This window comes from Panthera pardus, unplaced genomic scaffold (assembly GCF_024362965.1).
Source record: "Panthera pardus isolate Hobbes unplaced genomic scaffold, ASM2436296v1 HiC_scaffold_3, whole genome shotgun sequence".
NCBI lineage: Eukaryota > Metazoa > Chordata > Mammalia > Carnivora > Felidae > Panthera > Panthera pardus.
In genome coordinates this window covers 1,951,770-1,964,688 of record NW_026526876.1, presented here as the reverse complement: position 1 = coordinate 1,964,688, position 12,919 = coordinate 1,951,770, and the positions used below count along the sequence as shown (strand labels likewise).

At 58.1% G+C, this 12,919-nt stretch overlaps 2 protein-coding genes across 3 annotated transcripts in view; one reads left to right on the top strand and one right to left on the bottom strand.

The window, feature by feature from the left end:
• Positions 1-2,398, top strand: part of B9D1 (B9 domain containing 1) — a 186,825-nt gene extending 184,427 nt beyond the window's left edge. Inside the window, exon 8 of the mRNA XM_053892683.1 lies at positions 2,388-2,398. The gene's annotated coding sequence lies outside the window, so the exon portion shown is untranslated. The remainder of the gene's footprint in view (positions 1-2,387) is intronic.
• The window catches only part of SLC5A10 (solute carrier family 5 member 10), a 58,193-nt gene continuing 45,403 nt past the window's right edge, over positions 130-12,919 (bottom strand). The window contains exons 10-15 of one of the 2 annotated variants that reach the window (XR_008418682.1): positions 7,883-7,990; positions 5,454-5,604; positions 1,423-1,591; positions 1,038-1,254; positions 597-654; positions 130-475 (exon numbers count right to left, since the gene is read on the bottom strand). Coding sequence is in view for 1 of the 2 variants with exons in the window: in XM_053892682.1 (XP_053748657.1) it covers positions 369-475; positions 597-667; positions 1,052-1,254; positions 1,423-1,591; positions 5,454-5,604; positions 7,883-7,990 (809 nt within the window). In the remaining variant the exon portion in view is untranslated. Of the gene's footprint in view, positions 476-596; positions 668-1,037; positions 1,255-1,422; positions 1,592-5,453; positions 5,605-7,882; positions 7,991-12,919 lie in introns of both variants that reach the window. The other variant, XM_053892682.1, reaches the window with a different exon arrangement.

Genomic DNA, 12,919 nt, shown 5'->3' with positions numbered 1-12,919 from the left:
GAGGCAGGAGTCCAGGGAGGGGGACTCCCCTCTGCCCAGGGCCGTCTGGAGACCCTTCAAGCCCCGAGCTGCTCCTGACCTGGGCCCGTGTATTCAAAATAAAAACAGGAAAATGAGTATAAGGATGTCGATCGGAAACCTCATTTTCTTTGCTTTGTGCTGGTTTTGAAATACCGCCTTCTTTCTGTCCGTCGCCCCCCGACCTTTTTAGGACTCCTCCTTTGCCGGCTCAACTGGTGTGCGGGCACCGGACCGGCTACGCAGTCGCGAGGGGAGTCCCTGGGTCTCTGGGCCTCGGTGTCCTCAGTGAAAGCGAGGTAGGCCCGAGGATTCCGAGCGCTCCGGCCTTCCTGGCCACGGGGCCAGCGTCAGGCGAAGTAGGCGTAGAAGAAGATGTTGACACACATGAGCAGAATGGCGTTGAAGCCACACACACGGGCCCAGAAAGCGTGTTTCTGGGGTGTCCGGCCATCGCCTGGAGGAGGTAGGAGGAGGAGAGGGAGACAGATGAGGCCCACAGGGCCACACTTCGTACTCCTACGTCCAGGGTGCCTTGGGGTGGGAGACAGACTCAGAGCCTAGGCTCACACACGTACCTGCTTTGGCTCCCACGAGCACATCCTGAGCCAAGGTCCACCAGGTAAGGTTCTCAATCTGCGGAGAACGATCGGGACATGGGGGGGTGGCAGGACGGGGGCGGGCCCAGACAGGGTCAGGGGTCGGTGACGGAAAGTGGGCAGCTGGATTCAAAAGGGGACGGGGGGGTCAAGAGCTAGGAAATTCTGTTTATTTTTTTTAAGTTGATTATTTATTTTGAGAGAGAGAGCAGGGGCGGGGCAGAGAGAGAGGGAGAGAGAGAATCCCAAGCGCTGTCAGCCCGACGTGGGGCTTGAACTCATAACCCACGAGATCACGCCCTGAGCTGAAGTCAACAGTCGGATGCTTAACCGACTGCACCACCCAGGCGCCCCAAGAGCTGGAAGATTCTCGAGTCGCAGAGGGTCAGGGGTCAGAGTCAGGGGCCGGGGCAGGCTCACCTGGATTCCCTGGGGGGGGTGACGTCAGCAGGCTCCCAGCCACCACAACGACCCCGCTGAGCACAAAGAGGGCGACGGCAAAATGCAAGTAGTGAATGCTCCTGAGGATGGCAGGCCGCGTGTCCGGGTCGCCGCAGCGGGGGGCGGGGTGCAGGAATTCCAGGACCAGCCGAGTGGCACCCAGGGCCAGCCCCACCATCAGGCCCCAGAAGGCCCCCTGGGGAAGGGGAGGCAGGGCAGGTGGACGGTGAGGGCCCAGGTTCCCCCAGCACGCACACGGGCGGCAGGGGAAGATGTGAGCCAGACGCAGCCCGTCCGCGGGGAGGGGACCGAGCCCCGACCCCCCCGGTCCTGTCTGCCCCGGTGCTGCCCATCCCCCACCCACCTGCTCATTGGCACGCCGCCAGAAGATGCCCAGAACAAAGACTGCGGTCACTGGGGGGGCCAGGGAGCTGGTCACCGACTGCATGTAGATAAAGAGCTGCCCGCTGTTGGAGTCCTGCAGGATGGGGATCCAGGCCACGCTGACGCCGACGAGCACCACGATGACCAGCCTGTGGGCAGGCAGTGGGCGTGCTCGTCCCGGAAGACCCTCCCTCAGTTCTCCCGCATCTCCCGCAGCCACTAAGATGCGCTCTCCAGCCGTCCCCTGCCACCCCAGCCTCCTCCCTGGCCTCTGGACGGCTCCTCTAGGGATGTGGCCGGCCCTGCCCTGCCCCCACCCTTCCATGGCTTCCTGCCGCCTGCAGGTCCGCCCCGACTCCACCTGTCCCTGGGGTCTCCACTGCGTCAGCCCTCAGGGAGCCCCCGGCCATGGCCCCCCAGGCTCTCCTCTTTGTCTTCAAGGCACTCATCCCAGTGGACATACAGAGGTATGTTCGGGGGGTTTACATGCTCCCTGTCCGTCTCCCCGGCCCGGCTGGAAGCACCAGGGGAGGTGGGAGCCTCATCCATGGAGCCCACTGCTGCATCCCCTGGCATACAATAGGTGCTCAATAAACACTTGCCGGCTTCCTGAGAGGCCTGCGGCCCTCACATTCCAGCCAGACTGACCCCCCCCCCCCCAGCTTCTCTAGTGCTGGTGGCCTCTGGCTGAAACCCTCCTCGCCACTAGAGCCTGAGGCTGCAGACCACCCATCACAGGGTGACCTCTGTCCTAAGAGTGCAAGGCTTGGGTCGGGGCCCGGACTCCTCAGCTCTGAAGCCTGAGACCTCTGGCCCGAATGAGCCCCTCTGCCTCCCTCCCCTGTGTGGACCCCTCCTTCCGGCCCCTGCCTGCCTCCCCTCTCGGTGCAAGGCCTCCGCCGCGGGGACGTGCTTCGCTCACTCATTCAGCAGTCGCCCGTTCAGAAGCCCACCGGTGTGCAGGGCACCGTGCGAGAAGCCCAGACTGGGTGACGAGTGGGCCCTGTCCCTCCCCAGCACGGACAGCAGGGCAAAGGAAGTAGATGAGTCTGTTACTCTGTCCTAAGGGCTGGGCTCAGGGAGCCCAGAGGAAGTATCGATCCCAGAGGGCTTCTAGGCAGAGGAGGGCCGCCCTCCAGCCTCGAAGAGGTGTGGGGCCCAGCTAAGGAGGCAGAGCTGGGGTCAAGTGTCCTATCTGCTCTTCCTTGGCTGAGTGCCCCTTGCCCCTGTGTCTTGGGTCACTTGGGCACACCTCACCCCCAAGGAGGGTGGTGGGTGAGACCCCCCTGGAACCCTAGACGGGACAGCAAGGGCGAGAGAGGCTACGTCTGCAGCTGGGGCGGGTCCTTCCTGTGTGCCTGTCCGCCCGCCTCCCTTTCTTCCCTTCCAGGCCTGAGGGAGAGGGTGGAGGAAGGAGGTACCACCTTGATTAAGGCTAATTAACCCTTAGCCTGGCAGGCAGGCGGGCGCTGCCCTCTTCAAAGGCATAGGCGGGCTCCACGGACACCCAGCCCACCCCGCCCTCCCCACACAGTCTTCTGCAGCCCACACCGGGCTCAGCGTCTGTGCGCGGGGCCTGGCCTCTCCGGGCCGGCCTGGACTGCGGCCCTGGCCTTCCCCCTGCTCTCCAGGGCTTCCCCTTCCAACTCAGTCACCATCAGGCTGCCAGAGAGACCCCAGGCCCAGAGGCTGTTCCTTCTGCCTGGAATGTCCTTCTCCAATTCCTCCCCTGGCTGACCTCCTCACCCTCCAAGGCTCAGCTCAAGGCCTTCCTCCTCCAGGAAGCCTTCCAACCCCACCCCTTCCTGCACACACACTGCTGTCAGGATGACTGACCCTCTCCATCATTCCTGGGCTACAGCTGCGGTGGTGGGGGGGTGGCCCTCAAGGGCTTTGAGATCTCTCTGGCTCCCCCATATTGCTCAGCTTGATGCAGGATAATAGGGAGGCGTCGGGCACTCCTTGTGGACTGGATAACAGAGAATGGCAGACAGAAGGGGGGAGCAGGAGCAAAAGGCCCTGGCAAAGATCAGGGCCCCAGATGTGGGACTGTCACTTGCCCCAGGCCTGTGATGGCTCCTCTGGTGCCACCCTAACCTGATGAGACTGTCAGGGTCACTGGCATGCCCCTGCCTGTCCCTGCCCCACGATGGCCTCCTCCCCAGGCTTCTGGACATGCTCTGTTACCCCTCTCTGTGAGTCCCACACCTCCTTGGATTGAGGCTCCAGAGACCCAGGACCCCACACCATCTAGGAAACGCAGCTTAAACGGTGTTGTTTTAAGCAGGAAGAGGCTGGAGGTGTTGGGGGGTGTCCCCCTGCTGCACGAGGGAGGCCTTTTCGAGCTGAACCCTGGCCTAACACCTAGCATGAGATCCTTTCCACTGCACCAAACTGGCAGCTGAGGGAACTGGGACCCAGAGAGGGTGAGCAACCTGCCCTGTATCACACAGCCTTATGCCCACAGGCAGGTTGGTGGAGCCTGGGTTGGCTGGGGCTTGACATGGTAGAAGAGGTGGGAAGGAGGGTCAAGGGCACCATGGCGGGGGGGGGGGTGAGTTGGAATGGGGGGGCAGTTAGGACTTTGGCTTCAGGTGGGAAGAGGAGAGAAGCCTGCTTCTGAGGAAGCCAGGAAGTCAGGGGCACGAGACATGGGGGCCACTGAGCGGGCACTGAGGCTACCTGTGTCCCAGACCCGGGGACCCGGTCACACTCTGGGCAGCTGGAGGGCACTTGGTCCCGGGATGCCGAGCCTGGAAGGGCTTTGGAGGAGTCTGCCAGATAGGGGCAGGTTTTCGGGGCCACTGAGGAGGGGCGGGGGAACAATGCAGGGGGGGAGAGGAGGTCAAGGGGCCAGGACCTGCTGACACAGAAGCTTCGTGCAAGGCCGGAGGGAGAGGCTCCTTGTTTTGGAGGAGGCTGTGAGCCTACAGATGAGCTCACACTCGCCTGCTGAATGGCGTGTCCCGACAGAGCCCTTCTGACAGCAGTGTGGCTGACTTACGTCACTGGGCCACCTGCCTGGAGTTGCAGCAGAGACCCCGCCCTGAGGATGAGAGCCAAGGGCAGGGGGCCGCAGGGTGCGCTGTCGGTCAGACACGCACCAGAGGCTGGGCCCCTCGACCGGACGGGCGGAGTTGGGGGAGCAAGCCTCGGAGGGGCACGGGAGGGTGGGAGCTGGGAGAGGGCCCAAGCGGGCGGGCACGTTCACACACTAGGCACCAACCTCTCATTACCCGTTGCTGAGTTCACCCCAAAGGACTCTCCGCCGAGTACAGGGATGGAGGGCTGGGCCAGACATGGCCCCTGCCTGTCTTTGGGGGGGTGGGGGGCATCAGGGAGACAGGTGGACCTATAGGGGCCACATGTCCTGCGGGAGGAATCGGACCATGGTCCCTGTGGGAGGCTTAGAGGGGAGAGGGGCTCACTCCTCAGTCAGGCCTATCAGGGAGGGCTGCGTGGAGGAGGGGGGACACTTGGGCAAAGTCTAGAAAGATCAGGGAGGCTCTTCAAGGCGATAAGGAGGAGACAAGCAGGGCTAGGAGGAAACGGGAAGAAACTCAGTGGGGCCAGGGACAGCTGTGGCCTGAGTGTGGCCATCCTGAGAACTGGCTCTGGGCCCTCTGTGGGGCAGCTGGAAACCATCAGGAGGGCTAAGGGCTCAGATTTTAGGAAGACAGACAGATCCACAGGGCGACTGGGGAAGGGGGACTCTACCCAGCAGAAATGCCCTCAGAGATTCAGCTCAGAGTCCAAGATACATCTAAGATGAGGGCCGTGACCATGAACGGGTGGCCAGAGCGATGTGGGATGTGGGATGGACAGGACACTCTGGCTCCTTGTATCCTCTCCTTCCTGGGAAGTTCCTCTGCAACTGGCAAACTCCTACTCACCCCTCAAAGCCCCCCGTTGGTGGGGCCCCACGGGCCGTCGTGTGGCTGGGGAAGCCTGGGTCCCAGCCTGTCCCCGGTGCCTGGCACGACCCCTCCCAGCGCCCACCCCCAACCGTACCGGCCAATGAGCAGCAGCTCGCGCTCGCCAGCGAGGGGCCTCAGCCGCCTCCAGATGTCCATGGTGACAAGTGTGCTGCTGCTGTTGAAGATGGAAGTCAGCGACGACATAAGTGCAGCCATCATCACTGCAATCATCAGCCCCCGCAGACCTGGGGGTCGGGAAGACAGGGCCGCTGTGACTCTGCTTGGGAGCCCCTCCTGCCCGTGTCCTATTGGCTGAGGCCCCCCTGGTCAGCATCGGCCATGCACAAGTCCTCGAGAGCAGAGCCCCAGGGGGAGGGAGGCTGGAGGTTTCCGGGGACAGAGACCCAAACACAAGAGGCTGGGAGGTCAAGGGCCAATGGCGGGGCGGTGGGGGGGGGGGGGAGTGGAAACTTCTGGATTTGTGGCTTGCTGTGATTGCTTCTGCTCTTGAGGGTGCAGTTACCAGCACCTTGTTTCCACAAAGCCTTGCAGGTGAAAAAGCACTTTCACACCTAGGACTTCAAGTGACGGAAGCATTATTAACCCGTCTGACAGATGAGGAAGTGGAAGGTCCTAGCGGGAGGAGAGGTGCCCAGGGACTCTCCGCAGCCAGAGGCAAAACTCTGGGGTGGGGTGGGGAGAGGAAGGCCTGGGGCGGGACCCTCTGCCTGGAGGTCACAACTCGGTCAGGGCGCAGTGACCCAGTGTCTGGGGTTTCCTGCCATTTCTTGTGGGTGGCAGGCCCCAGCAGGCACTGGGGGGGTCCCCTTTCTTGTTGGCTCTGTAGAAAAGGAAATGCAGTTCCAGGGGAAAACAAGGGGGCGTCCCCACCGAGGTGGGCAAGGCCCTTCTTTGCAAAGCCTTCTGGGGAGTCATGGGCTTGAGCGGAGCTGAGGGTGGGGAGCCCTGAGAGACAGAAGGACGCTCACTTTGTAACTCAGTGCTGTGTGGCGTAAGGCTGGTCGCCTCCCCTCTCTGGTTCTATCTCCAAGGCTTCTCGTACTTTTTCTTCAAGTGTCTAAGCCCCTCCTCCACCTCCGCAGATTCTCTGTCTCTCCTCCAACCCCTGCCCTAGGATAAACTTGACACAGGCCCCCTCCCCTGAGGACTCAGCCTCCTGGGTGCCATTTTGGCCTGGCCTTGCTTCTGTGCCTGACCTGCTGTGTGACTTACAAGCATCCCATGGCCTTCTCTGTTCACTTATCAGGCTGACTGGGCTGGCCCCCAAAGAAAAGCGAGTTAGGCCATGGTTTTCCCCCAAACATTTGTCCATCCTGTGTCTCTTGCTCGGGGAGCTGGATTAACTCGGGGTTTATTCTCTACCCGTTTTTCAGACAGGGAGCCGAAGGCCTAGAGAGAGGTTATGGTCCAACCATGGCTGGGGGCTTAGCGAGTTCCTCCCAGCCCCCAGAACAGAAGAGGAAGGTGAGGCCCAGAGGTGGGAACCCACAGTGAGGCCAAGCCTTGCGCCAGGCACCGTCCCTACGTTCTTAGGTTTAATCCCAGCAACCACGCTGAGGGGTGGGTAGGCATCACGATCTCCCAATTTACAAAGGAGGACGCTGAAAGGGACATGCCCCAAATATCTCAGCCAGCAAGTGGCAGAGCGGAGTTTTGATCCCAGGTCCGTGCACCCACATCCCCTGGGCCTCGGCACCCCGGGAGGGAGGGAGCGTGGGGCCAGGAATCCAGCTTCCACAGAGGAAGCCACAGGGAGGGAGGGAGACACTTAGGGTTGGAGAATCTGGTGGTGAAACCAGGCCGCGGAGGGTCTCAGAAGGCTCGGAGAGGCCCAAACCTGCCCACTGCTGCTACCAGCTGGGGGAGGCAGGAAGTCATGGGGGGCTTGAGCCCCGGATCCTAGCGGAGTGAGCAGTGGGCTTGGAGCCCCGGCAGACGGACTGGGGCATCTCAGCCACTCTAGCCATGGAGACGTCACTTTCCCCTCTTTGTGCCTCACTTTCCCTATCTGTAAAATGGAGCTAATAACTACCTCATAGCCATAACTGGGAAGCGGTCCGTAAAAGGGTCTGGCACCCAGCAGGCCTGGAAGAAGAGACAACGGCGACCTTACTCAAGGGCTCCGACAGCACAGGTTAAGAGGACGAGTTCTGTCTGGAGGCAGATTATCCGGGTTCAGAGCCCAGCTCTGCAGCCCAGCTGCCACGTGACCTTGGGCAGGTCTCTTAAGCTCTCTGGGTCTCAGTTTCCCCACCTTTAAAGTGGGGATGATAATAACAGCACTTAGGGTTCCTGAGAAGATGCAAATTGGTCACGTGGAAAGTCCTCGGAACAATGCCTGGCCCCTGGGGGGGTGCCGTGAGCGTGTTCTCTGTTATACTATTTCCTCTTTTCCCCTAGGAGGGGAACGTCCCACGTGGGAGTGGCCTCCGCAGCCCCCAGGGCCCCTGGCCCTCACTGGTCCCGCCCCACAGGCCGCCCAGACCCCACCCCGAATCTCACCTACGGGCATCAGTTCCATGACCAGCTTGGGGTAGGCGATGTTGGAGCAGCCGATCTCGGCCCCACAGGCCCGAAGGCACTCAGACGGCACCACGCAGCCCACGTCATCTGCAGGAAAGGGACGCAGTATGTTCCACCTGCCCCACCCCATCCTCCCGACACACCTGAGCCCCTGGTGTGGCCGAGACCCTGGGCCTGACCTGCTCTGTCCGTCACCACCTCTGACCAGCAGCTACTCGGCCCCAGGTCTGTTTTCCAGGCTGGGTCACGAGGAGGGGGCTGGCCTCTATTCTGGTCCCTAATGCCTTGATTTTTTTTTTTTTTTTTTTTTTCCTGTCGTCCTCTGTCACAACGCCTTCTCCCCCTCCCCGGCCAGGCCAGGGGGTTGCCTGCAGTGTGGCCCTGCCCATGTGAGCAGTCCGCCGTCTGTACCCATCTGGGGCGCTAGTCTCCCTCACCCCCCTCAGGCCCCCAGCTCTTCTCCCCAGAGGGGCAAATGCAGGCTAGAGGGGCACCTTCCCCCACCCCTGGACTCAGAGCTTCAGGCTGGGGCCTTTCCTCCTGACCCTGACCTGGAGCTATGTCTGGGTGTTGAGGGAAGACCCCTAAAACACAGGGGAGTCAGATCATGTCCTGGTCAGAACTACCCGGCAGTTCAGCTGTCAACAAAACCCCTCCAGTCGTCGTGATGCCGGGCTCTTCCGGGCTCCTCTGGGCTTGTCCCCTTTCCACCTTGCCCCAGCCACAGGGGCCCCCCTGCCACCTGAGGCCTTCTCCACCAGCCCCTCTTCCCAGGCCTTCCCAGGGGAGGGAAGATTTTCCTCATCTCTTTACTCCGGACCACTGGGGACTGCTTGTTTGTTTTTGCTTTTCCAAGGGGCTGGTGAGCCGGTGAGGAGGGGGCTTGGTCTCACCGAGGCCACCTCCCCAAGGCCGGAGCAGCGCACACTAACTACTCTTTTGTTGAGTGAACGCGGGATTAACGGGTGTCCTGGACTGAACCCTACGCCCAGGCCGCCCTAGCAAGCTGTCTCAGCAGAACCCTGTTTGGAGGCAGGAACCACGGTGCCTGGCTCCCGTGTGACCCTGTTCCTCCACTGCCCCCCCGGCAGCCAGGGCTCCCCAGCACAGTGTGGGTAATGGCGGTCAACCCCGCGGTCACGTGCTCCTCCCGTGGAACATTCTCTAAACACCTCGTGGCCCCCGTCCCTTGGGATTTTCAGCAGGGGCCTGCAGAAAGCAGAGTAGACGAGAAGATGGTGATTGTGGGGGAAGTTCAGAAACAGAAGCTCCAAGGGGACAGGAGTGAGAGCCGCTCTGAGGGGAGGGGGGCAGTTTGGGGGCTTAAATTTCAATATGGCGGCAGGCACCGGCATTCTTGGGACGCGCTGCTTCCTTTGCAGACCAGGCACTTCTGAGTTAAGTACTGTCCCCTCCGATGCTCTTTCTGAAAAGTTCCTCTATAGATGCCCAACCCACTGCAGGGGGGGGGTCTCAGATCCCCTTCCTCCAGGCCAGCGGGGCTGGAGCAGCATCACCCCACCCCCAATGACCTGGGATCCCGGTCTCTAGCCCAGACCCTCTCTTGAGCTCCGGGTATCGGGGACACCTGCTGCCTGTCATCCCTGGCACCTCCCACTCAGAGTGTCCAATCAGACGTGTCCTCTTCCCTCTCCCTGGCCCAGTAAGAGCTCACTGCCTTCTCTCCTCTCCCCCCATCCAGTCCCCCAGCCCCACGGTCTTCTCCTCCCACGGCCCTGCTGGCCTCACTTGGCCCCCTGCTCTGCTCTGTCTCCTCTCATACAGTTTGGGCCCCAGCTCCCCACTGCCTCCCTTCCATCCGTCCCATCCTTGCGAAATTACAGTTTCACTCAGGAGCCCCCTCCCCCCACACCCCTGGAGCCCTTGGCTTCCTGGAAACAAAATCCTTCCCACAGCATCTAAGGTCCTTGACAACTGGTCCCATCCAGCATGCACGCATCAGCCACCCTGACCTGCTTGCATTTTCTCCTACACACCCAGCCCTTTGCCACCTCCGTGCCTCTGCAGACGAGGTCCCCTCCTCCCAGGGCTCTGTCCTACCCTTGTTTACCTCCTGCTCCATGGCCCATTGCAAAGGGCTTGTCCTCTGAGGCTTCCTCTGACACCCCCCTTTCCAAATCCTCCCCCCACAACCAGGGCAAAGCAGCTTCCTCTCAAAGGCTCCTGTGGCCAAGGACTGAATCACAATTGTTTGTATATTTTACCTCCCCCATTAGACTGGGAGCTCCCCAAGGGCGGACACTGGGTCTGAATCATCTCCCAGTCCTAGCTCTCAGTCAGTTCAGGGCTCGCCCAGAGGAGAGATCCTGTGAACATTTGCGAATGAATGAGTGAGTAACCAAGTAAGTGGTAGGGAGGAAGGAGGAAAGGCCTAGGAGGAAAGGAGGAGATGGAGAAAGGATGCCAGAAAGAGCCATGATGAAGGTCAGGCACTGTTTGATCCAGCTGCCCTATTTTCCCACCTGCAGCCCAGCGGGTGAGCAGATGAGAGCCAGAAAGGGCATAACTTGCCTGGGACCCATAGTCGGGCCCAGGACAAAGCCCAGGGCCCCACGGCAGGACTTCAGGGAGCACTGGGGTCCAGCACACAGAGGGCAGGTGATGGGTCCCTCCTGACAGGTTCTGGGCCTGCACTGGCTGGCTGTGGTGCTTGGAGGACCCAGCCCTCTTGGGAGAGTCACAGCCACATAATGGCTCAGAAAGCCGGAGTCAGGAGATTCTGGTCGAGTTTATTCAGCCCATTCCAGGCTCTGGGCTTGGGCCACCGCCTCTGGGCACCACTGGCTCACTTGCCAGAGTTTGTGCTGAACAGCAAGAAGAACCTCTCCTTTATGACAGCCGCAGAGGTGTCTCCACTTAAAGTCCCCTGAATATGCCACATTCAGGAGTGAGCAGCCTCAGGACAGTGAGGGCCAGAGAACTGAGAATGGGGCTTCTGAGTTTGCCAGAGAACCAGCTTCTGTGGGCCTGGGAGCTCCCCAACTAGGCTCTACTTTTGCATTGGCACCTCCGTCAGCCAGGGCTGACACCAGAAGCCTGGGAGTTGTCCCTCTCCTTGTCCCCCATGTTCTCCCTCCCTGCGGCCAATGCCACGTCCAGCCACTGGGCTTGGTGCCCAGGTAAACTCCACCTCCTTACTGTACTGTCTTGTCCCCTCTAACCCACCCACCCTGCAAGCCGCAGAGGAAACATCTAAAACCACTAACCTGCCCACCACCCTCCCTGCTCATATACTTCCGTGGCTCTCCACCCCTTGCAGGAGGGATCACAAGCCTCTAATTGTGCCATTCGTGGCCCTCTACCCACCTAGCCACTTTCGGCCACACCTCTGGGCCTCTGTGTTTTCTGTTCCCTCTCTCCGGAATACCCTTCTTTCCTTCATAAACTCAGGGAATTCATATGAATTCATACTCTCAACTTGTGGATGTCTGCAGGCTTTGGGCAATGGTACCAATAACTCGGTGACCTGTGACAGCTTCTGCCGGTGTTTGTTGATGGATTGAATGACTCTTCCCAATGAGGCCACTGGACACAACACCCTGAGGGCCAATCAAGGTGCTCCCCACTCCCTATCGAGGCCTGGCCCATCCCTGGGAGACAGTCCAGATGTGGATGTTGCAGTAAGGAGTAGGAGAAAAGCACACAGACCTGGGTTTAAGTCCAGCTATCCCAGTGCCCTACTGTGTGATCCTGGGTGATTATTTAAGGTCTCTGAGGCTGTTTCCTCCTCTGTAAAGTCCTTCTGGGGGACTTCCAGAGGCCAGAATTCAACCTCAACCTAAATGTCACACCTGATACAAAAATTAATTCAAAATAGATCACAGATTTAAATGTAAGATGTAAAAACTATCAAGCTTTTTCAGGGGGGAAATAGGAGAAAATCTTCAGGACTTATGGCTAGGCAAAGAGTTCTTAGACTTGACATCAAAAACAATATCCATAAAAGAAAAAATGGATAAAGTAGACTTCATCACAATTAAAAGTTCTGGGTAAGACACCTGTGAAAAGGATAAAAAAGAAAAGCTACAGAACAAATCAGTAAAGTTGCAGGATACGCAGTCAATATATGAAGATCAGTCGTGTTTCTAGACACTAGCAATGAACCATCAGAGTAATTAAGAAAACAGTCCCATTTATGATGGCATCAAAAATAATAAAATACCTGGGAACAAATTTAACCAAGGAGATTAAAGACTCGTGATGAAAATTATAAGACACTGATGAAAGAAATTGCAGATGATGCAAATAAATAGAAAGGTATACCATGTTCATGGATTGGAACAATTCATGTTGTTAAAATGCTCCTATCACCAAAAGCCATCGACAGATTCGATGTAGTCCCTATCAAAATTCCAACAGCATTTTTCACATAAATAGAGAAAAATAATCCAAAATATTCCTATACAACCACAGAAAACCCCAAATGGCCAAAGTAATCTTAAGAAAGAAGAGAAAAACTGGAGACATCACACTTTCTGATTTCAAACTATATTACAAACCTATAGTAATCAAAACAGTACAGTATTGGCACAAAAACAGACACATAGATCAATATAACACAACAGAGACTATATATATGTGTATGTATGGTCTCTCTCTATATATATATTCAATCAATTTATGACAAAAGAGCCAAGAATATACAATGGGGAAAGGATAGTCTCTTCAATAAATAGTGTTGGAAAAACGGGACAGCTACATGCACATGAATTAAACTGGACTGCTATCTCATAACATACACAAAACCAACTCAAAATGGACTAAGGATTTGAATGTAAAATTCCTAGAAGAAAACATGGGGGGGGGGTGGGAGTAAGCTCTTTGACGTTGATCATGGCAATGATTTTTTTTTATTTGACACTGAAAGCAAAGATCTTCAAAAAGACAAAACAAAACAAAAAAATGCCCCCAAATGAGACAATATCAGATTTAAAAGCCTCTGCACAGCAAAGGAAACCATCCACAAAATGAAAAGGCAACCTATGGATTGGGAAG